At 47.3% G+C, this 25073-nt stretch overlaps 1 protein-coding gene across 6 annotated transcripts in view; it reads right to left on the reverse strand.

The window, feature by feature from the left end:
* LOC140393897 (ankyrin repeat and SAM domain-containing protein 1A-like) overlaps positions 1-25073 on the reverse strand; it is a 642533-nt gene that overhangs the window by 95715 nt on the left and 521745 nt on the right. For all 6 annotated transcript variants that reach the window (XM_072480500.1, XM_072480502.1, XM_072480497.1 and 3 more), the window contains one exon: positions 105-203. In XM_072480500.1, coding sequence (XP_072336601.1) covers positions 105-203 — 99 coding nt within the window. The remainder of the gene's footprint in view (positions 1-104; positions 204-25073) is intronic.

The following is a 25073-nucleotide window of genomic DNA, read 5'->3' on the forward strand; positions in this document are numbered from 1 at the left end:
TGTTGTTTGTTGTAAATCACTAAATTCTCATTTATGCCGAATGCCAATCTATTTTTGGCCTGCTAGCATACAAAATATTAGCATACAAGAAGCAGAAGTTTTACCTTAGGAATGGAACGTGCAGCCTGAATAATTTTTCGCCGATGTCCTGCTTCATGAATTCCAAGTTCTCGCAAGTCCTGCTCTTCCATTACGTTAGCCCCCTGGGGAGACAGACCAAATTAAAAGGTTTGAAAGCCTTGGTCCTGATCAGCAGTGCAGAGCAAGAGTATGCAAATCTGTCGATGTTCACTTCACAACTGCTGACATGCAGAATTGGTCGCACTGGAAGAGATTTGATTGTCAGAGCCTGAAGGGTTTGAGATGCACTGTAGCATTGAAAACTTATATTATTTCCATTGACTCAGTAGACCAAAATTAAATGTCATTATTGCTATTCCAGACGAAAAAGGGAAGTTACTGTTCGGAATCATCTTATCTCCAGAGTTTTGTTCTGGGAGGATAACTGGTTTCATAACACAAATTACTCAGAGCTTCTATTGTTAAAGATACCTGGTCACAGGCTTAGTTTCAACTTCATAGGACTTTCATATTGCATCAAATCTGATTTTAATGTTACAAAGTTGATTTATTTTCTTTCCAAATTTAAGAAATATATAAATTCAAAGTGAAATACTATTGAGTAATTATTAGGCCAGAATTTGTGGTAAAACTGTCACTCACTGTTATTAAAGTGTAAATTGGACGGCAACTTTCAGGGACTGCATATGCAAAGATAAATTTTAAAAATTAGGAAGATGTCGCCCAATACCTCCTGTTCTTATTATGGTAACTCACCGAGAGATTCAAAATCGAAATACCTGGAATGGCTGGAAGTTGCCATCTAATAAGTATTATTTTACTGGTGTGCTAAGTTTTAATTACTCCCAAACAGCCTCTGAGGCATTGAAATTTAAAAAGAAATATTTTTATTGAACTTTTTCCATTTTATATAGAATACAAAACACCACCAAATAAAAGAACCCACCCTATTCCCACTTACAACCCCCCAGAACCTAACCCCACCCCTCCCAAAAACCTAGCCCCTCCCCCCACCACCACTATTAACAACTAGCGGTGACCAGCTCTTTGAAATATGTAATAAACGGCTGCCATCTTCAGTAAAACCTCTCAATTGTTCCCCTCAGGGTAGACTCGACTTTCTCAAGGTATAGGAACTCCATCAGATCGCCCAGTCACACAAGACACTGGGCAGAGAAGGTGACCTCCACGTCTTCAACACTCGCCTCCAGGCAATCAGTGGGTTGAAGGCCCGCGCCCGTCTGCAGCTCTGGAGAGTCTGACAGCCCAAATATGGCCACTAAGAGACAGGGCTCCAGCTCAATTTTCAGAATCACCAAAATGGTGCTAAACACAGAGACCCAGAAACCCCACAAGCTTGGGACACATATGGTTGGCCTTATCTCCTGCACAACTTCTTGGCGTTAGCCCGGTCCACCGTTGCTGTGTCCTCTGGCATAATCTGTCTAGATACCGGAAATGTTCCCTTCCTCCAATCCTACGAGCGAAAGAACTCTCTCCATATTCAGTGCCAGGTAATAAAAATTAGTTTTGGTACCGCCAAGCCCCTGACTGCTTATTCCTCTGGGGGACTGTCCTTCGAATTTTCATGGCCTTGCCCCCATATAAAGGACGTGATCAATTTTTTGACTCCCCAAAAAAGGGATTAAGGGAGAAAGCCAAACACTGATGTAAAATCAGTACAGAAAACTTGGCAAAATATTTATCTTGAGTGACAGATCCCTGCCCTCCAAGAACAGAGGAGATTGTCCTACCTCTGCAGATTGGTCCAGACCCTACCTCCTATAATTCAGCTGATGGAGCCGGGCCCAAACCCAGGCCACCTGAACCCCCAGATACCTAAAGTGGGAACCAGCTAACCAGAACAGCATCACCCCCAGATTGACTCCGTTCCCGGGGGATTAACCGGGAAGCATTCATATTTTCCAAGTTTAACTTGTACCCTGAAAAAGAACCAAACCTCCTCAGCAGCCCCATTATATCGCCCATGGTGGGGATTGGGACTGTCACAGAGTGAAATATTGTCAGTGTACAAGGATGCTCTGTGCTCCACCCTCCCCCTCATTATCCCCTCCATCTACCTGAAGTCCTCAATGAGATGGCCAAATGCTCAATCGCCAATGCAAACAAGAGGGGAGACATGGGGCACCCCTGTCTCATTCCCCTATTCAAATGGAAATACCCCAAGTTCATGTGCGGCCACTGGTCTTCAGCGCTTTATACAACAGTCGTATCCAAGATACAAACGTGGGCCCCAACCCAAATTTGTCCAAAACCACCAACAACCACCCCATTCTACCCTGCTGAATGCCTTATCGGCATCCAATGCAACAATTCCCTCTGGTTCCGGCCCCTCTGATGGGGACAGCACCACATTTAACAAGTGCCGCAAATTAGACAACAATTGTCGGCCTTTAACAAGACCCGTCTGATCCTCTCCCATAACATGAGGGAGACACAGCTCTAGCCTCAGCCCCAACACCTTGGCCAAAAACTTAGCCTCAAAGTTCAGAAAAGAAATAGGGTGGAACGACCCGCATTCCACTAGGACCTTATCCTTTTTTAAAAGAAGTGTAATAGACGCTTACATCAGCGTCTCAGGCAGGGAACCCCGTGTTACCAAATCCTCGAACATCCCCACTAATAATGGTACCAACTGTCCTGCAAACCTTTAATAAACTTCCACCAAGAATCTGTCCAGCCCCAGGGCCTTAGCTGCCAGCATTTTCCCAATACCTGTCAAGACCTCCTCTGCACCCAACGGCTCTTCCAGCCCTTTGCGCTCTTCCTCTTCCACCTTGGGACACTCTAACCCCTCCAAGAACTCCAACATACCTGACGCCTCCACGGGCCGCTCTGACCTATAAAGGTTCTTATAGAACACTTCAACCATCTCATTAACTGTGTCTGGCGTGAACACTAGCCCGTCACCTGAGTTTCTGACTTGAATAATCTTTCGAGAGGCCAATCCTGCCTCAACTGGCAAGCCAAGAGACGACTGGCCTTCTCCCCATCCCAACGAGTGTCACAACTGGCGCACCACCTTATCAGTGGATATTAGGTCAAACTGCATCTGCAACTTCTTTCTGCTAGTTAGGAGCTCTGGGGTTGGGTCATTCGAGTATCTGTGGTCTACCTCTAAGGTATCATCCATTAACTTTTCCGTTTGTCCCATGGCCTCCCACTCCTCTTTGTGAAAAATTATTTCCCCTCTCACCAGTGCTATCAGGACCTCCCACAGAACCAAGTGCGAAACCGACCCATTCCTATTAAACCCCACATACTCATTTATCGCCCTTGAAATCTGTCCGCAGAACCCCAGGTACGCCAATAACCCCACATAGGCTCCATGCCTGACGCTGAACGGGACCTATTTCTAACACCAAATCTACCAGACGCAGAGCGTGGTTGGATATGACTATCGCAGAGTATTCCACTTTCCTCACCCCAGGCAAAAGAGACCTGTCCATCATAAAAAAGTCGACCCACGAATATACTTTATGTGCTGGGGAGAAAAACGAGAATTCCTTACCCCAATGTGCATAAACCGCCACCGGCCCCACCCATGAGGTGAGACAAAGTAAAAGATAAATTCCTGGTCACCGTCATCAATCTACCCTTCTCCCTGTCCCTTCCCTATCCCAGAAACCCACCAGCTACCTCTCACCAAACCATATTCTCTCCTCCCCATCCCCTTTCTCCCACCATTCACACTTCCAGGCTTAATGAAACCAGTCCAAACATGTTCAACAGGCCACAGCCCCTCCCCCGACCTCACTCCCGTTCAGTAGCTAAGCTCTGCCTGCCAGTGAGATAACACTCTGCCAGGGCCTATACCCAATGAACAAAGAAAAGAACAGAAACGGCCCCCTCCTCCCCTACAAAAGAACAACCAAAACCAAAGCCAACCCTCCATCTTAGGCCACTTATTATTCGTTTTCGAATCTTAAAGTACGTTTTACACACGTGAGACAGCCTGAGTGAGGAGGCCAGAGAGGGGACTGAAATGTGGTCATTTGGAGCAGTGTGGTAATTAAAGAGGTAAGTGGTAAATCTAATTTTCCTGTTTCTGTTATTGCATTCTTCTGTTTGAAGCCGAATGAGAGTCATCTCAGCTTAGCTGAGCTCTATATAAGACAGAGGCAACAGCGTACTCTCAGTAAGCTTTGCGCACGTGAAGTTGGAGACAGGCTAAGTGAGGCAGCGTGCTGTGTGGGGGAAGATAAGTGACCAGAGGAAGCAGTGTGCTGTATGGGGGAACGTAGGTGACCAGGGGAAGCAGAGTGCTCTGTGGGGGAACGTAAGTGACCAGGGGAAGCAGGGTGCTGTGTGGGGCAAGGAAAGTGACCATGAGAAGCAGAGTGCTGTGTGGGGGAAGATAAGTGACCAGGAGAAGCAGAGTGCTGTGTGGGGGAACGTAGGTCACCAGGGGACGCAGAGTGCTGAGTGGGGCAAGGTAAGTGACCAGAGGAAGCAGAGTGCTGTGCGGGGGAAGGTAAGTGACCAGGAGTAGCAGGGTGCTGTATGGGGAAAGATAGGTGACCAGGGGAAGCAGAGTGCTGTGTGGGGGAAGGTAAGTGATGAGGAGAAGCAGAGTGCTGTGTGGTGGAAGGTAGGTGACCAGGAGAAGCAGAGTGCTGTGTGGGGCAAGGTAAGTGACCAGAGGAAGCAGAGTGCTGTGTGGGGGAAGGTAGGTGACCAGGGGAAGCAGAGTGCTGTATGGGGAAAGATAGGTGACCAGGGGAAGCAGAGTGCTGTGTGGGGGAAGGTAAGTGATGAGGAGAAGCAGAGTGCTGTGTGGGGGAAGGTAAGTGATGAGGAGAAGCAGAGTGCTGTGTGGGGGAAGGTAGGTGACCAGGAGAAGCAGAGTGCTGTGTGGGGCAAGGTAAGTGACCAGAGGAAGCAGAGTGCTGTATGGGGAAAGATAGGTGACCAGGGGAAGCAGAGTGCTGTGTGGGGGAAGGTAAGTGATGAGGAGAAGCAGAGTGCTGTGTGGGGGAAGGTAAGTGATGAGGAGAAGCAGAGTGCTGTGTGGGGGAAGGTAGGTGACCAGGAGAAGCAGAGTGCTGTGTGGGGCAAGGTAAGTGACCAGAGGAAGCAGAGTGCTGTGTGGGGGAAGGTAGGTGACCAGGGGAAGCAGAGTGCTGTGTGGGACAAGGTAAGTGACCAGAGGAAGCAGAGTGCTGTGTGGGGGAAGGTAGGTGACCAGGAGAAGCAGAGTGCTGTATGGGGAAAGATAGGTGACCAGGGGAAGCAGAGTGCTGTGTGAGGGAAGGCAAGTGACTAGGAGAAGCAGGGTGCTGTGTGGAGGAAGGTAAGTAACCAGGAGAAGCAGAGTGCTGTGTGGGGGAAGGTAAGTGACCAGGAGAAGCAGAGTGCTGTGTGGAGGAAGGTAAGTCACCAGGAGAAGCAGAGTGCTGTGTGGGGGAAGGTAAGTGACCAGGGGAAGCAGAGTACTGTGTGAGGGAAGGTGTGACCAGAGGAAGCAGTGTGCTGTGTGGAGGAAGGTAAGTAACCAGGAGAAGCAGAGTGCTGTGTGAGGGAAGGTAAGTGACTAGGAGAAGCAGAGTGCTGTGTGGGGGAAGGTAAGTGACCAGGAGAAGCAGAGTGCTGTGTGGGGGAAGGTAAGTGACCAGGGGAAGCAGAGTGCTGTGTGGGGGAAGGTGTGACCAGAGGAAGCAGTGTGCTGTGTGGAGGAAGGTAAGTAACCAGGAGAAGCAGAGTGCTGTGTGAGGGAAGGTAAGTGACTAGGAGAAGCAGAGTGCTGTGCGGGGGAAGGTAAGTGACCAGGAGAAGCAGAGTGCTGTGTGGGGCAAGGTAAGTGACCAGAGGAAGCAGAGTGCTGTGTGGGGGAAGGTAGGTGACCAGGGGAAGCAGAGTGCTGTATGGGGAAAGATAGGTGACCAGGGGAAGCAGAGTGCTGTGTGGGGGAAGGTAAGTGATGAGGAGAAGCAGAGTGCTGTGTGGGGGAAGGTAGGTGACCAGGAGAAGCAGAGTGCTGTGTGGGGGAAGGTAAGTGATGAGGAGAAGCAGAGTGCTGTGTGGGGGAAGGTAGGTGACCAGGAGAAGCAGAGTGCTGTGTGGGGCAAGGTAAGTGACCAGAGGAAGCAGAGTGCTGTGTGGGGGAAGGTAGGTGACCAGGGGAAGCAGAGTGCTGTGTGGGACAAGGTAAGTGACCAGAGGAAGCAGAGTGCTGTGTGGGGGAAGGTAGGTGACCAGGAGAAGCAGAGTGCTGTGTGAGGGAAGGCAAGTGACTAGGAGAAGCAGGGTGCTGTGTGGAGGAAGGTAAGTAACCAGGAGAAGCAGAGTGCTGTGTGGGGGAAGGTAAGTGACCAGGGGAAGCAGAGTGCTGTGTGGAGGAAGGTAAGTAACCAGGAGAAGCAGAGTGCTGTGTGAGGGAAGGTAAGTGACTAGGAGAAGCAGAGTGCTGTGCGGGGGAAGGTAAGTGACCAGGAGAAGCAGAATGCTGTGTGGGGGAAGGTAAGTGACCAGGAGAAGCAGAGTGCTGTGTGGGGCAAGGTAAGTGACCAGGGGAAGCAGAGTACTGTGTGGGGGAAGGTGTGACCAGAGGAAGCAGTGTGCTGTGTGGAGGAAGGTAAGTAACCAGGAGAAGCAGAGTGCTGTGTGAGGGAAGGTAAGTGACTAGGAGAAGCAGAGTGCTGTGCGGGGGAAGGTAAGTGACCAGGAGAAGCAGAGTGCTGTGTGGGGGAAGGTGTGACCAGAGGAAGCAGTGTGCTGTGTGGGGGAAGGTAAGTAACCAGAGGAAGCAGAGTGTTGTGTGGGGAATGGTAAGTGACGAGGAGAAGCAGAGTGCTGTGTGAGGGAAGGTAAGTGACTAGGAGAAGCAGAGTGCTGTGTGGAGGAAGGTAAGTAACCAGGAGAAGCAGAGTGCTGTGTGAGGGAAGGTAAGTGACTAGGAGAAGCAGAGTGCTGTGTGGAGGAAGGTAAGTAACCAGGAGAAGCAGAGTGCTGTGTGGGGGAAGGTAAGTGACCAGGAGAAGCAGAGTGCTGTGTGGAGGAAGGTAAGTAACCAGGAGAAGCAGAGTGCTGTGTGGGGGAAGGTAAGTGACCAGAGGAAGCAGCGTGCTATATGGGTGAAGGTAAGTGACGAGGAGAAGCAGAGTGTTGTATGGGGGAAGGTAAGTGACGAGGAGAAGCAGAGTGCTGTGTGGAGGAAGGCAAGTGACCAGGAGAAGCAGAGTGCTGTGTGAGGGAAGGTAAGTGACCAGGGGAAGCAGAGTACTGTGTGGGGGAAGGTGTGACCAGAGGAAGCAGAGTGCTGTGTGGGGGAAGGAAAGTGACCAGGAGAACAGGGTGCTGTTTGGGGGAAGATAGGTGACCAGGAGAAGCAGAGTACTGTGTGGGGGAAGGAAAGTGACCAGGAGAAGCAGAGTGCTGTGTGGGGGAAGGAAAGTGACCAGGAGAAGCAGAGTACTGTGTGGGGGAAGGAAAGTGACCAGGAGAAGCAGAGTGCTGTGTGGGGGAAGGAAAGTGACCAGGAGAACAGGGTGCTGTTTGGGGGAAGGTAAGTGACCAGGAGAAGCAGAGTGCTGTGTGGGGAAGGTAAGTGACGAGGAGGAGCAGAGTGCTGTGTGGGGAAGGTAAGTGACCAGAGGAAGCAGAGCGCTGTGTCGGGCAAGGTAAGTGATGCTGGAAGATAAGTGACGGGAGTGGAGAAGGGAGGAGATCTGCAGCTTGTTACCTTTGGGGGTGGGTTTTTTCTTTTAAAGGTAATGAGCTTAGGTTTTTTTGTTTCTGTTTTGGTTGGGATTGGGGATGGGGTCGGCTTTTGTTCTTCTGTTGGTTGTTTGTTTGGTTTGTAGGGCTGGGTGGTGGGAAGGGGGAAGCCTACTGATGGTGAGGCTTGCTTTGTTTTTGTGTTGGCTGTATAGCAGGTTTGGTGGCCATCTTGGGTGGGCCTGTAGCTGGTGCAGTCTGAGGCACTGCTGGATTGCCTCACAGGGTGGATATGGCTGATCCTGGGTTGGGAGGAAGGGGTGTCAGAGGCTCCATGTCCAGTTGATACATTGGAATATAAGAGGGTTAAACGGCCTAGTGAAAAGATCCTAGGTGTTTGCGCACCAGAAGTATGAAGGCTGATGTGGTTTTTCTACAGGAGATCAATTTGAGAATCAAGGATGAAACAAGGTCGCGGAAGGGTTGAATGGGACAGATATATCATCCGAGTATTGATTATAGTGCGCGGGGGACCACTGTATTCATCAATAAGAAAGTGTCTTTAACTGCGGTTAAAATATGAGCAGACCCAGGTGGGATATATGTAATCGTAAGTGGGTTGTTGGTGGGCACATCAGCAGCACGGTAGCATTGTGGATAGCACAATTGCTTCACCGCTCCAGGGTCCCAGGTTCGATTCTGGCATGGCTCACTGTCTGTGCGGAGTCTGCACATCCTCCCCGTGTGTGCGTGGGTTTCCTCCGGGTGCTCCGGTTTCCTCCCACAGTGCAAAGATGTGCAGGTTAGGTGGATTGGCCATGATAAATTGCCCTTAGTGTTGGGTGGGGTTACTGGGTTATGGGGATAGGGTGGAGGTGTTGACCTTGGGTCGGGTGCTCTTTCCTAGAGCCAGTGCAGACTCGATGGGCCGAATGGCCTCCTTCTGCACTGTAAATTCTATGAAAGTTGGTCAATATGTATGCACCAAACTGGGCTGACACAGGATTCATTAATAAGGTGCCGGCTTCTATCCCAAATCTGGTTTCACAGCAGCTATTTATGGCGATGGGGGCAGGGAGAACTCAGCAATCATTATCTCAGATCATGCTCCACATTTCGTGGTCCTAATGTTGGTGCCGGGCCACTCTTAGCGAACCCCTTGGGAGATTGGACACGGCATTGCTCGCGGACAAGAGAGTTTGTAACAGTATATCCTCTGCCATTGGGGAGTATGTTGAGTTTAACAGGAATGAGGCGGTCTCACTTTCTGTGCTCTGCGAAGCCCTGAAGGCGGTGGCGGTGGTCTCCCCCCCACCCACCCACCCACCACACACACACAGAAGCCTGATGAGGTGTTTGCGGCCTTCTGCCACGGGCTGTTTAAGTCAGAGCCCCCAGAGGAGCAATCAATGATGCAGTTTTTGGATGGGTTGACCTTCTTCCGTGGAGGTGGAGTAGGTGAGAAGGCAGGGGTTGGAGGCGTTGATAGGGCCGGAGGAGGTCATGAACTGTATGAGGTTTTGTTCCAGTGTCTCCCAGCCTTTATTCCCGAGTCTTTCTTTTGCAGAGTCAATAAATTGATGTCTACTCTTATTTTGTAAGACCCATTGGGTTCGTAGAATGTTTCTGCAAAGAGATAGGCAGTCCTTAATCTGTTACGTTACTATTGGGTGGCAAATATTGATGAGGTGCGAGGGTGGTTCAGGGATCCGGATTATATATGTGGCGGATGGAGGATGGTTTGTGCATAGGATCGAGTCTGAGAGCCCTGGCTACTGCCTCACTCCTGTTTTCCCCTGCAAGAGTCACTTTGAGTCCGGTGGTGAAAGCCATGTTAAGGATTTGGAATCAGCTTAGGCAACATTTTAAACTGGGCTCCATGTCACTGTCGGCTCTGATTTCCAGGAACCATAGGCATGTGCCGTCTGGGCTGGATTCATAGTTCAGGGTATGGGAGAGGGAGAATTTGGAGAGGTTTAGGGACATGTTTCTTGAAGGTAGATTCGCCGGCTTAGATGGATTTTTAGAGAAATTCCAGCTCCCGAGAGGGAATGTAATCAGGTACTTTCAGGTGGGCGATTTTCTATGTAAGGAACGTCCTTCATTTCCCCTGGTACCCTTGCCCTCGGTTTTGGACAGGGTCCTGTCCTTGTCCAAATTGGGGGAGGTACGGGGGGGTACGATTTTGGATATTTATGTGCAGATGTTGTCATCTGAGAAGGCTTTGTTGGAAGAAATAAAGTGAAAGGGGGGGGGGAAAGAGAAGAGTATGGAGTGAAGCTCTTCACAGGGTAAACTTCACCTCCTCATGTGCTAGGTTAAGTCTGATCCAGCTCAAGGTGTTGCACAGAGCACACCTGACCAGAGCACATATGAATGGTTCTTCACGGGGGTGGAGGACAGTTGTGAGCGGTGTTACAGGGAGCTGGCGAACCACACGCACATGTTTTGGTCTTGCCCCAAGCTGGTCAGTTTCTGGGTCTCCTTTTTTGACACGATATTGAGGATTTTGGGTGTTCAGCTGGAGCCGTGCCCATTGGTGGCCATTTCTGTAGTTTCAGAGCCGCCGGTGCTGCAGGCGGGGATGAAGGCGATGTTCTAGCCTTCGCCTCGCTAATAGCGGAGAGGCGGGTTCTGCTTGGGTGGAGGTCCATGATGTCACCTAGGGCCTTGGCCTGGCTGGGGGACATGATGGAATTTTTGTACCTTGAGAAGATCTTTAACGGGAGATGAAGGGGGGTGGATTGAGGATCGGGTGCTGGTAGTTTGTATTGTGTTGGGGTTTGCTGTATTTGGTGTTATTTTGTTATAATGAAAATCTTTTTTGAATAAAAATATTTTTTAAACAATTTACAAACCTGGTAACTGTACTTAACTGGAATCAAGCCAAAGACATTGGCTATTTAGCTAACTTTAATTTCACCTGTGTTGCGACCATGGGTTATGCGGGGCTGGAGCTGACCGCGCACTAGCGCAGGGAGTAGTGACAACCCGATCTTCGGAGTTAAAATTACCCTCAGAGTGCCACTGACAAGTTGGATTTTTCTCTCTCTTTGTCCATAGCACAATAAAACTGGTGGCATTTCCCTGCATCTGCTGCCCTCTTCCCACTCGGTAGTAGAGTTCATGGGTTTGGAAGGTGCTGTTAAAATAGCCTTGGCAAGTTGCAGTGCATCTCGTAGGTGGCACACACTGCTGCAGTGTGCATCAGTGGCGGAGAGAGAATGTTTAAGCTGGTGGATGAGTTACCGATCAAGCGGGCTTTATTTTGGTTGGACTTGACCTTGGAGCTACAATCATATAATAATATTATGATAATCTTAAAATTATAATCTTTATTATTCACCCAGGGAAGTAGATAGTACTCCATCATACTCATGACTTTGCCTTGCGGATGGTAGAATGGATTTGGGGATTCAGGAGGCAAGTTGCTCGAAGCAGAATTTCCAGTATCTGACTTGTTTTTGTAGCTACAGTATTTATATAGCTGGCCCAGTTAAGTTTCCAATCAATGGCAATCCCCAGGGTGTTGAACGCGAGGGATTTACTGGTGCCAATGCCATTGAATGTCAAGGGGAGATGTCTAGATTCTCTCTTGTTGGAAATGTTTGTTGTCCGGCACTTGTTTGGTGGGAATGTTAGTTGCTGTTTATCAGCCGAAGACTGAATGTTGCCCAGATTTTCCTGCATATAGCCGCAGGCTGCTTCAGTATCTAAGAGTTGTGAATCAAACTGAACCCTGTGCAATTATCATCAAGCATCCCCATTTCTGATCTTATGATGGAGGAAGATCTTTGATAAAGTAGCTGGAGATGGATAGGGCTACCCTGAGGACCTCCTGCAGGGATGTCCTGGAACTTATCTCCCACCACCACAACAAACGTCTTCTGTGCTAGGTATAACTCCAACCAGTGGAGAAATTCCACCCCCCCCCCCACCTAAAGACCCTTCAGTCACTGATCAAAAAGTCACAAGGTTTGCCCTGTCAATTTCCATTTTTTTTTCTAAAGAAACCTTTTTCCTCTCAAACAGGAAGTGCTGACTACACTATTAAAATATCGCACTTCAAGTTATAGAGCAAGACTGCACAAGTTCGGAACTTCCGGTTGCGGCGATGACCAGCTGAGTCGCACGTTTCGGCAGCTCCCGGTGAAACGGACTTTTGGGCTCTTGATAGGAGCCCCAACGGCAATTTTGACGGCTAAAAACACTGTGCGGTAAACCAGAAGGGAATCCCCCCTGGATACAGATGGAAAAAGGAGGAGAAAGTGGCCGGATTGCAGTGGATCCTTTAGAACAGCGGCAAGGAAGGCAAGCAAAAACCAAGCTGGCGTCGGAAGGTGGCAGTTTAACATGGGGCCCTGAACAACAAGAGTTCTTGAAATGCTGTGTGGAAGAGCTCAAAAAGGAAATGAAGAAAGAGCTGTTGGCCCCGATACTACAGGCGATCGAAGGGCTAAAGGAGGAACAAAAGACCCAGGAGCGGGAGCCGAAGGCAGCTGAGAATGAGGACGACATACAGGGCTTGGTGGTGAAGACGGAGACGCATGAGGCACATCAGAAACAATGTGTGGAAAGGTTGGAGGCACTGGAGAACAACGCAAGGAGGAACAACCTGAGGATTCTTGGTCTTCCTGAAGGTGCGGAGGGAGCGGACGTCGGGGCATATGTGAGCACGATGCTGCACTCGTTAATGGGAGCGGAGGCCCCGGCGGGTCCGTTGGAGGTGGAGGGAGCATACCGAGTGATGGCGCGAGGACCGAGAGCAGGAGAAATTCCCAGAGCCATAGTGGTGAGATTCCTCCGTTTTAAGGATAGAGAAATGGTCCTTAGATGGGCAAAGAAAACTCGGAGCAGTAAATGGGAGAACGCGGTGATCCGCGTTTATCAAGACTGGAGTGCGGAGGTGGCGAGAAGGAGGGCGAGCTTTAATCGGGCCAAGGCGGTGCTTCATAAAAAGAAGATAAAATTTGGAATGCTGCAACCGGCAAGACTGTGGGTCACATATCGAGGGAGGCACCACTACTTTGAGACGGCGGATGAAGCGTGGACTTTTATTGTGGAAGAAAAACTGGAATGAGCGGGTTATTAAAAAGAACATTTGAACAAAGTGGAGGGGCGAATGTGGGGGGCGAAGAGGGGGTTTAAAAAGGGGGGAAAGAGGAGTTTTATGTACTAATCCTGCGATGTGGTAACTTTTCTCTCTTCCACAGGTGGTGATGGGGGGAGGAGGGGAGGTGGAGGAGATGGGGCGTTGGCCATTGGGGGCGGGGCCAAGGGAGAAGCGCGGGCTTGGTTCCCGCGCTATGATAATCATGGCGGGAATAGAGAAGCAGGAAGGAGGGGGCGTCGCACGGTGCGAGCCGAGGTCACGGGGGGAAGCCGAGGTCGGCCAGAGATTGCTGACTTCTGGGAGCAACATGGGGGGAGTAATTACGCTACCGGGGGATCTAGCGGGGGGGTGGGAGGGGGGAATTACTGGGTTGCTGCTGCTGGAGAGAGGGGGGAGCTGGTATGGGAGGGGATGGGCGGGGGGGGGGGACCGCTTGGGGGAGATACAGCTGCGTGGGAACCGGGTGAGGAGGTGGAAAAAGGGGATGGCTAATCGACAAGGGGGGGTAGGCCCAGGTAGGAAGCCCCCCAACCCGGTTGATCACGTGGAACGTGAGAGGGCTGAACGGGCCGATAAAGAGGGCACGGGTACTCGCACACCTTAAGAAACTTAAGGCGGATGTGGTTATGTTACAGGAAACGCACCTGAAACTGATAGACCAGGTTAGGCTACGCAAAGGATGGGTGGGGCAGGTGTTCCATTCGGGGATAGATGCGAAAAACAGGGGGGTGGCTATATTAGTGGGGAAGCGGGTAATGTTCGAGGCAAAGACTATAATGGCGGATAACGGGGGCAGATACGTGGTGGTGAGTGGCAAACTACAGGGGGAGACGGTGGTTTTGGTAAACGTATATGCCCCGAACTGGGATGATGCCAATTTTATGAGGCGGATGCTAGGACGCATTCCGGACCTAGAGATGGGAAAGCTGATAATGGGGGGAGATTTTAATACGGTGTTGGAACCAGGGCTGGATAGGTCGAAGTCCAGGACTGGAAGGAGGCCGGCAGCAGCCAAGGTACTTAAAGATTTTATGGAGCAGATGGGAGGTGTAGACCCGTGGAGATTTAGCAGACCTAGGAGTAAGGAGTTCTCGTTTTTCTCCTATGTCCATAAAGTCTACTCGCGAATAGACTTTTTTGTGCTGGGAAGGGCGTTGATCCCGAAGGTGAGGGGAACAGAGTATACGGCTATAGCCATTTCGGATCACGTTCCACACTGGGTAGACTTGGAGATAGGGGAGGAAACAGGAGGGCGCCCACCCTGGAGAATGGACATGGGACTAATGGCAGATGAGGGGGTGTGTCTAAGGGTGAGGGGGTGCATTGAAAAGTACTTGGAACTCAATGATAATGGGGAGGTCCAGGTGGGAGTGGTCTGGGAGGCGCTGAAGGCGGTGGTTAGAGGGGAGCTGATATCAATAAGGGCACATAAAGGGAAGCAGGAGAGTAAGGAACGGGAGCGGTTGCTGCAAGAACTTTTGAGGGTGGACAGACAATATGCGGAAGCACCGGAGGAGGGACTGTACAGGGAAAGGCAAAGGCTACATGTAGAATTTGACTTGCTGACTACGGGCACTGCAGAGGCACAATGGAGGAAGGCACAGGGTGTACAGTACGAATATGGTGAGAAGGCGAGCAGGTTGCTGGCACACCAATTGAGGAAAAGGGGAGCAGCGAGGGAAATAGGGGGAGTGAGGGATGAGGAAGGAGAGATGGAGCGGGGAGCGGAGAGAGTGAATGGAGTGTTCAAGACATTTTATAAAAAATTATATGAAGCTCAACCCCCGGATGGGAGGGAGAGAATGATGGGCTTCTTGGATCGGCTGGAATTTCCCAAGGTGGAAGAGCAGGAAAGGGTGGGACTGGGAGCACAGATCGAGGTAGAAGAAGTGGTGAAAGGAATTAGGAGCATGCAGGCGGGAAAGCCCCCGGGACCGGATGGATTCCCAGTCGAATTCTATAGAAAATATGTGGACTTGCTCGCCCCGGTATTGACGAGGACCTTTAATGAGGCAAAGGAAAGGGGACAACTGCCCCCGACTATGTCTGAAGCAACGATATCGCTTCTCTTAAAGAAGGAAAAGGACCCGCTACAATGCGGGTCCTATAGACCTATTTCCCTCCTAAATGTAGATGCCAAGATCCTGGCCAAGGTAATGGCAATGAGAATAGAGGAATGTGTCCCGGGGGTGGTCCACGAGGACCAAACTGGGTTTGTGAAGGGGAGACAGCTGAACACGAATATACGGAGGCTGTTAGGGGTAATGATGATGGCCCCACCAGAGGGGGAAACGGAGATAGTAGTGGCGATGGATGCCGAGAAAGCATTTGATAGAGTGGAGTGGGATTATTTGTGGGAGGTGTTGAGGAGATTTGGTTTTGGAGAGGGGTATGTTAGATGGGTGCAGCTGTTGTATAGGGCCCCGATGGCGAGCGTGGTCACGAATGGACGGGGACCTGCATATTTTCGGCTCCATTGAGGGACAAGGCAGGGATGCCCTCTGTCCCCATTATTGTTTGCACTGGCGATTGAGCCCCTGGCGATAGCGTTGAGGGGTTCCAAGAAGTGGAGGGGAGTACTTAGAGGAGGAGAAGAACACCGGGTATCTTTGTATGCGGACGATTTGCTACTATACGTGGCGGACCCGGCGGAGGGGATGCCAGAAATAATGCGGATACTTGGGGAGTTTGGGGATTTTTCAGGGTATAAATTGAACATGGGGAAAAGTGAGTTGTTTGTGGTGCATCCAGGGGAGCAGAGTAGAGAAATAGAGGACCTACCGTTGAGGAAGGTAACAAGGGACTTTCGTTACCTGGGGATCCAGATAGCCAAGAATTGGGGCACATTGCATAGGTTAAATTTAACGCGGTTGGTGGAACAAATGGAGGAGGATTTCAAGAGATGGGATATGGTATCCCTGTCACTGGCAGGGAGGGTGCAGGCGGTTAAGATGGTGGTGCTCCCGAGATTCCTCTTTGTGTTTCAGTGCCTCCCGGTGGTGATCACGAAGGCTTTTTTTTTTTAAAAAGGATTGAAAAGAGCATCATGGGTTTTGTGTGGGCTGGGAAGACCCCGAGAGTGAGGAAGGGATTCTTACAGCGTAGCAGGGATAGGGGGGGCTGGCACTACCGAGCCTAAGTGAGTATTATTGGGCCGCTAATATTTCAATGGTGAGTAAGTGGATGGGAGAGGAGGAGGGAGCGGCGTGGAAGAGATTAGAGAGGGCGTCCTGTAGGGGGACTAGCCTACAGGCTATGGTGACAGCCCCATTGCCGTTTTCACCGAGGAACTACACCACAAGCCCGGTGGTGGTGGCTACACTGAAGATTTGGGGACAGTGGAGACGGCATAGGGGAAAGACTGGAGCCTTGGGGGGGTCCCCGATAAGAAACAACCATAGGTTTGCCCCGGGGACCCAACGCCAGCAGCTCCTCAAAATTAAAAGTCTCACCCTAGCCACCGCCATCGAAGCCTCGTCCTCCATGAAAACATGACCAGCCGCTACTCCCAATTCCAGGCGGCCGAATCGGCACGCCAGGGGTCCTACGCGGCCGAATCGGCAAGGCTGGGGTCCTACGAGGTCGAGCGGGTCCAGGCGATCGAGTTCCTCCCGGCCCGCGGCCCGGACAAGGGCGGCCATTTTGCGTGCTTTGCGCGGCCTCCCGCGCTTGTACGCGCCAAGAGAGACGTTGACGCAGAGGGACGTGATGCGCAGGCGCGCTTTACGCAGGACCGAACTGCGCATGCACGATGGCGCAACGAACGCCATGACATCACGACGTGCGGCAACTGTGGATCCGCACATTTAAAGCGGCAATGTCCGGCAAAGAATCGACAATGCCTCCGCTGTGGCAAGATGGGCCACTACGCTGCCTGCTGTCGAGCAGCTCAACCTGCCAACGCTCCCCAATTCCGACATCCTCGCAGGGACGTGCGGACGATTCAGCCTCCGTACTCCGAGTCATACCCGGACGATATACAAACCGGTGATACAGACGACCGGGAAGCCTTCCGCGTTGCGGTCATTGACAGGAACCAGATGTCTCCAAGCAGGATCCACCAGCCGATGCCAGTGAACAGTATCAATCCGGGTGATGAATGGTGTGCCACCCTAACGGTCAACCCGGATTTTTCGCCCACCTACTAGGCTGGACTTATGAGCCTGTTTGAACATTGGACTCACTGACGTATTATGCCACAATGTTAATATGTTTCTCTTTTTGTCGTTACAGGAGTTTGTTTTGATGCTTGATGTTTACACTTGTTTTGTTTATGGTACAACCTCGTTGCTATGTTGCACCTGACACCTTCCTATATATATAGTTTAGCCTCATGTACATGTTGTAAATATTGCACACACACATTCAGATGCACTCAGTACACATCTATATTTATTACCACATAGGCACATATTCTTGTAAAAAAGGGGGGATGTCATGATAGTCAGATAAACATCATGGTGCAAACATACATACACACTGATGGACAGATCAACGGACCAATCAATACACACACAACATCACAGCCAATCACAGGCAAGAGCATACACACTATAAAACGGGGAACACAACACTTCCCGCTCATTCCAGCAGGAGACAACTCAGGGCACAGAGCTCACAGCAAGCCACTCAGACATTCACCATGTGCTGAGTGCTTCTCCAAGATAGTGTTAGGGCTAGGTCCACAGGTTAGAGGGTAATGAACGAACCACAGTAACCAGTTTACAGATGTTGTTATTGTTAGTAATAAAACTGAGTTGTACCATCCGCAACCGTGTTGGTTCGTCTGTGTAGCAGAGCACCCAACACGACAGGGATGTGTGGAGAAGGACAGATTCAGTGACAAAGTCCACCGTGTCAGCATTGAGAGACGTGAAGGAGGTAGGAAAGAGTAGCCCCAGAGGGTACTTGGGTGGAAAGGTTGCTCAGGGTAGGATGGAACATTTGTAATTGCTGTTCATAAGGAGACAGTGATAGGTGGCTCGATTGGCTGTTCAGAGGATACCAATAATTTCAAAATGGAAACTGTACATTTATCTGAGGGGTGTCAAGCCTGATATAGTGGCAGGAGGATAGCAAGGTCAAGGAATGCTCAAGGGTTTAGGTTGAGATTTGAGAGGACACAATATCCAAAGGGAGAAATGGAAAGAGGCAGGCGGCAAGATACAGGGGCCTAGAAAGGAAAAATAAAGTGGAAATTGAAATGATATACTCAGGTACAGAGAGATTTCTCAAGGGAAATTAGAGTTGGGTAATAAATGCTAGCCTTGCCAGTATCCCAAGAACAAATTTTAAAAAAACTTCCATCCTCCAAAAGCTCAAGACCATCTGACTCTGAAAGTGCTTCTGCCCCATAACCTACCCCAAACCAAGTCCCACTGACCCACCCACCACACCCACCTTGTTGACTTCTACTGGTTCTCAGTTCTCCAACACCCCAAACTTAACATGCTCATCCTCGGTTTGAAATCCTTCCATAGTCCACTTTTTGCCCCATTACCATGAGCAGTTATGCCTTCAGTTGCTTAAATCCCATTCTCTAAAATTTTGTTCCCAAACCTTTCGACTCTCCCAACTTAAAATATGTATTTTTGGGTATCTCTCTTTTTTAGCTCATGGGTTAAGCGTGCATATTTCAATTAAAACTCTGTGAAACACAGAGTGCCATTTCTCAACCTAAAAAAGCACTTTGGAAATACAAGTATTATAAGGTGCTCATGTGAACACTTTGGTTCTTGCTCCCACAATAATACTCGATACAAGGCTATCCAATTAACAATAAAACATCAATGCTTTAAGGACATGGTAAGTATGCTGAAAAATGTGGATGGCTGCAAACACAAATCTTTAAAAGGGGCTTGTTTAGCACAGTGGGCTAAACAGCTGGCTTGTAATGCAGAACAAGGCCAGCAGAGCGCATTCAATTCCCATACCGGCCTCCCCGAACAGGCGCCAGAATGTGGCGACTCGGGGCTTTTCACAGAAACGTTATTGAAGCCTATTTGTGACAATAAGAGATCATTATTATTAAAATGGAGAAAAAAAACTAATTTTGTAGATCAGAGGATGAACACTGCCAATTAAATTGAGATAATGAACCAATTAGATCTTTTAATCAAGGTCATAATCACTTTGAGATCAAAAAGGAGGTGTGGGGTGTCTTGAAAAACTTTAAGGTTGATAAGTCCCCATGGTCTGATTGAATCTGCCACAGAATGCTGAGGGAGTCAAGGGAAGAAATTGCTGGGGCCTTGACAGGAATCTTTGTATCCTCATCGGCTACAGATGAGGTTCCAGAGCACTAGAGAATAGCTAATGTTGTTCCTTTGTTTAAGAAGGGTAGCAAGGATAATCCAGGAAATTACAGGTCGGTGAACCTCCGTCAGTGGTAGGGAAATCATTGGAAAGGATTCTTGGTGACCAGTTTTACTCCCATTTAGAAGCAAGTGGACACATTAGCGAGAGGCAGCATGATTTTGGAAGGAGAGATCGTGTCTCACTAACTTGATCGAGTTTTTCGAGGAATTGACGAAGATGATTGAAGAAGGTAGGGCAGTGGATGTTGTTGACATGGAGTTCAGTAAGGCCTTTGACAAGGTCCATCATGGCAGACTGGTACAGAAGGTGAAGTCACACGGGATCAGAGGTGAGCTGACAAGATGGATACAGAACTGGCTCAGTCATAGAAGGCAGAGGGTAGCAATAGAAGGGTGTTTTTCTGAATGGAGGGCTGTGACTAGTGGCGTTCCACGGGGATCAGTGCTGGGACTTTTCCTGTTTGTATTATATGTAAATAATTTGGAGGAAAATGTAACTGGTCTCATTCGTAAGTTTGCGGACGACACAAAGATTGGTGGAATTGCGGATAGTGATGAGGACTGTCAGAGGATACAGCAGGATATAGATTGATTAGAGACTTGGGCGGAGAGATGGCAGATGGACAAATCCAGACAAATGTGAGGTAATGCATTTTGGAAGGTCTAATACAGGCGGGAAAGATACAGTAAATGGCAGAACCCTTCAGATTATTGACAGGCAGAGGATCTGGGTGTATGGGTGTACCGGTCTACAGGTCACTGAAAGTGGCAATGAGGTGGAGAAGGTAATCAAGAAAGATACGGCATGCTTGCCTTCATCGGACAGGGCATTGAGTATAAAAATTGGCAAGCCATGCTGCAGCTAGGTCACACTTGGAATATAGGGTTCAATTCTGGTTGCCACACTACCAGAAGGATGTGGAGGCTTTTGAGAGAGTACAGAAAAGGTTTACCAGGATGTTGCCTATTATGAAGGGCATTAACAATGAGGTGAGATTGGATAAACTCGGTTTGTTCTCACTGGAACGACAGAAGTTGAGGGACGGCCTGATGGAAGGCTACAAAATGATTAGGCATGGGCAGAGTGGATAGTCAGAAGCTTTTTCCCAGGGTGGAAGAGTCGATTGCAGGGGGCATAGGTTTGAGGTGCAAGGGGCAAAATTTAGAGGATAGTGGGTGCCTGGAACTCGCTGCTGGAGGTGGTGGTACGATAGTGACGTTTAAGGGGCATCTTGATAAATAGATGAACAGCATGGGAATAGAGGGATATGGGCCCCAGAAGTGTAAAACAGTTTTAGGTTAGAGGGAAAGAATGGTCGGAGCAGGCCTGAGGGCCAAAGGGCCTGTTTCTGTGCTGTACTTTTCTTTGTTCATTGATTATGCAATCAAACAAATCCAGATTTTGTTATTATCCCAAACAGTGTTAATGAGAACTTGTACCTTCACAATATTGAGAAACTTTTCTGATAGGAAATTTAGCTTGGATGCAAAAAATAAAAATTCACTCATGCCAATTAAACAGAAAGATAGTTGTGTTTAAACATATCTTGCTACATGTTTAAACACAATGTTTTCTTCCGCTAAATATCTTCTGTAATTTAAGTTACTGGAAAGATGTTGTTTGTTATCTGAAAAACTGTGAGATAATTAAAACAATAATCGTGACTTCTTATGAATTATCCTGCAAGTAATTCAGCAGAAGTAAATCCCAACAGGTAATCTCTGCAATTACACAAAAGATTTGTTACTTTAGAAATATTAGATCAAGTTTTAGGAAATTTGTTTTACATGAATCTACTCCAGAGGTCAGACTCAGTTTTAGTCTGTAGCATCAAATAATGATAACAAGACTGTAACCTTGCTTTGTGACCAAGATTTATATTAGCTCCTTGATCACATGTATCACTGCATCTTTCAGATTTATGTCACCATCATACTCACTGCATTCTGTATAGTTAGTGAAATGCACCGATACTGTTCATCTTGTAATGGCAATTGTGTTGGATAGATCATCACTCATTCTGACAAGCACCAAAAAGAAAGAATTGCTGATACTATATTATTAACCATTCCTGTATTTCAGTCATGAGGTTCTGACTTCATGAACAGCAAAACCAAAACCTCAGTGGTTCGTAAATGACAAAATAATTGCAAAACTGAATGTAAAATCTTGGCATTTCTGGACAATTATATAGTCTGCAATTTAATGATCTTCAAGCATTGTGTTGTTCTATGATAGAAATAGCATGATGTAGGACTTTAATGTGTATGATACCATGTGGTTGTGCTTCAGTTATAATGGTTTCCTTTTAAGATTGTTAAGAAATGTACACTCATCATATGCAGGCATTCGCAGTGATGTATTATGTTAGCACATCACCCAGAATTGTCTGCAAAGCCTAACAGAGGAGCAAAAATATGGGTTTAAACCATGTTAAACTGTGCCAGTAGAACTTGGGATACAGTTTCAAAAAGTAAAAGTCAACTAAGACAAATATCCGAACAGTCTTCTTCAAAGTTTTTTTTGCGTTGTAGTAATCAACATGTGGAATAATCCGCTGGATAGAATAGTGGAGACAAAAAGTCTGGAATCACTCAAGAAACAACAGGAAGTTCATTAGGGTCTCTGGATGGATGAACAAAGGAATGGTCTTTCAACATATGCAATTATCATGCTGCATAGGCATCTTAAAAGTAGAGTTTATAGATATGTAGTAGATTTTTGAAAACAAAGTGTTTCATTACCCATAAAAGACGAGAAGAAGTGCTACACACCAAGTAGGATAACATTTTCTAATACTCCCTTGGAAGAATAAATGGAAGAAATGTGGCAGAATATAGCAGCCTTCTCCCCTTTTAACTCCTCCATACTTGTCCCATTGCAGGTCACGTTTTATGGCATGTAGCAGATGACAATGAGTCGGAAGAAGTTTGCTGGGCTACTTTGGAATTGTCTGCGTCATCTGCAGTACTGCTCAAGGATGTCTACTTAGCATTCTTATAATGTGCTTGAGAATGTCTACAATGTGTTCCATAATGTGCTGAAGGATAGCTACAATGTGTCCCATAATGTGTCCGAGAGTGTCGACAATGTGTTCTATACAAGGCGAGGAAGAAAAATCATGGGCCCTGATGCTTCTCCTGTTTTGGAACTCTCAGGTATTGTGGGTGCAACATAACTTTTAGCAGGCCAGGGAACAAAGACTGAACGGTTCACAATTGTATCTATGCCATGATGGGCAAATCGGAAGAGTGCTGATTGCTGCTTCTCACTACAATATATTTTCAAAATTCACAATGCAACAAACTTTTTCGCAATGTTTCAACATCGCAAAAAATTAATTAAAAGCATCTAGATACAGCAGGATAATAGGTAGGTACACAAAAGATTGAAGCCAACGGAAAAGACTCCAGAGAATCGTGTGTAGTGTAAAACAGGATTACTGAGTCACTATGAGCCCACTAAGCACTCTTGTCCTGGCAACATCATCCCACAAAGCCCTCTCACAGTAAACTTCCATGAGTAACAAAATGAATAGAACTCCAGCCATGATTCTACCCTCTGTTCACAAGATAATTAAAGGCCATCTAGCCTAGATAATTCCATCCATCCCGGAATGTCATATGAAGATATGAGTTAGGAGCAGGAGTAGGCCATTGAGCCCCATCAGCCTGCTCTGCCAATTGATAACATTGCCTACATTATACCAGTGACTACAACTCAACAGTGCTTAATTGGCTGTAAAACGATTTGGGGCATAAAGGTATACATTACGTATAAATGTAGGTTTTCTTTCCTTCGTTTCACCTGCATTCGGTGGACAGAGTGACTGTAGCAATGATGAAATTGGAGGCCCAATGCTGATTCCCCAAGGATAATTAATCTCAGCGCATTCAAATTTGTAGCTAACCTTCTTTCCCTCCCAACTCCCCATTTCCCACTCCTCCACCCAACTTGGCATTCAATTGGTTCTAAAATTACATGGAGTTGAGTGACCAGTTTTCAAACAAGAACACTCCCAGTCACTGCTGGTGCTTTTCACCTTTGGGTAGGTTTGTAGTTTCCTGCCCGGCTTTTTACAAAAACGGAATCATGAAGCTGCCCGAAGGTGGGAAGCAGCAGCAGCAACTAGTGAGATTGACCGAACACTTGGAGACCGGTTTAAAACATATCAAACTCTCGGCTCGACAGATACATGTTTTTCAAGCTGCTTTTTCAGGTTTGCAGCTCAGGCTGCTCAGTAACAGGTACTGAATTATTTTGAAGTGGAGTCAATATTATTTTGTAGGCATAATAAATTTGTATAGCTTTGAACAGTTGAACACAAAGTAATTATCTGAATTTCTACAGACATTTTGGGTGCGGGGAGGAAGGATGAATAACCAGTCTCAAGTAAAACAGAACAAAAGTTATTCAGTACTTATATCATGAATAAGAGTCACATTTCCACATTTGGTTCGTTGTCTCAACTGAAACCAAAAACCTAATTTTCATGCTGAGCTCAATTCATTTTATATAGAGTAACAGCCAAGCAGATCATGAGGTTCCCAGATTATTTTCTTGTTTCATAAGAAATGGATATGAAGTAACCTGGAGATGGAACCCATTGAAGGGCTGTTGAAGGTGGTCATAGAAGGATTTGTGAGATTATAAAGTTGATATAATTCTTTCCAGTTTGAGGAAAGCAAGAAATTTCACAAAGTAGTGCAATCTGTCAAGTCCACTTAGAAATTCTTAAATCACAGTAGTTCACAAGCTGAGAACAAAAATGCACAGGGGACAATGAGACAGCACCAGGTAACAGCTTGTGAAAGGGAACTGAGATTCAAAATGGCTTTTTCTCACAGCCTGGCGTATTTGAATATGGCTCACATCTAGATACTGATATTGGCAGCTCAATAAACATCTCATTTGTATAATATGCAACCAATTTAAATATTTTGGATTCGCAAATTATAAACATTTTAGAGTCATCTCCTGATTAACTTATTTACCTTTCTCGCTCAATACGCAATTTCTTCCTCATGACATTATTTGCAATTTGAAAAATACACAGCATATGAATACAGATGCCAAGACTCAATAATCTGAAGGTTTTCTCAAATGTTCCTGATGACTAATTATACATGAATTGTATCAGCTCCCCACTGTAATTTCTTCCACTTCTTGTTCAGGTCACTGATTTGTCAGCAACTGGCACAGCGAAAGAATAATTACATGTAATTTTACAGCACAAAATACAGGCCATTTGGCCCAACAGATCCATGCTGCATTTACATATCACTTTAGCTTCCTTCTACATTACTTCATCTCTCTCAACATATACTTTCCTCCTTACCTAGATTTCCCTTCAATGATTCTGTGCTAATCACCTCAACCAGTCCCCGTGGTAGTAAGTTCCACTGCCTCGAGCTGCAATAATAGGTTTGATAGTGTTATGGAGAATGATTTAGGGATTAATTATGCTAAACTGATGTACAACTTTTGTTCAACTACACTTAAGAGTAGTGCAGAGTCTGGTCTCCATATTACATATAAAATTTTGCAATCTTAAATGGATGTAATTAATGGATTTTATATTCCATACCTATAGGAGGCTGCTATTTCTCTAACTTCAGTGAATTGGCAGAAAAGTTAGATAATTAATAGAGAAAATGCTAGCTCTCTATTCATCAGTATTTTGTGCTACTTTCAGGATTTCTGTCCCTCCAAAATGGGTTAATAAACATTTGTGATAATTCAATTAACATGATTTAGCCATTCTTAAAAACAACAGAGAGCTCAGTTTGTTTTGTACTGATAATATTGATGGGAAAAAGGCTAATCTTATAACAGTATTTCACATGTAAAGAATTATTTTGAACTACAATGGAATTCAATCTGA

Source organism: Scyliorhinus torazame, chromosome 17, assembly GCF_047496885.1.
Source record: "Scyliorhinus torazame isolate Kashiwa2021f chromosome 17, sScyTor2.1, whole genome shotgun sequence".
Classification (NCBI taxonomy): Eukaryota; Metazoa; Chordata; class Chondrichthyes; order Carcharhiniformes; family Scyliorhinidae; genus Scyliorhinus; species Scyliorhinus torazame.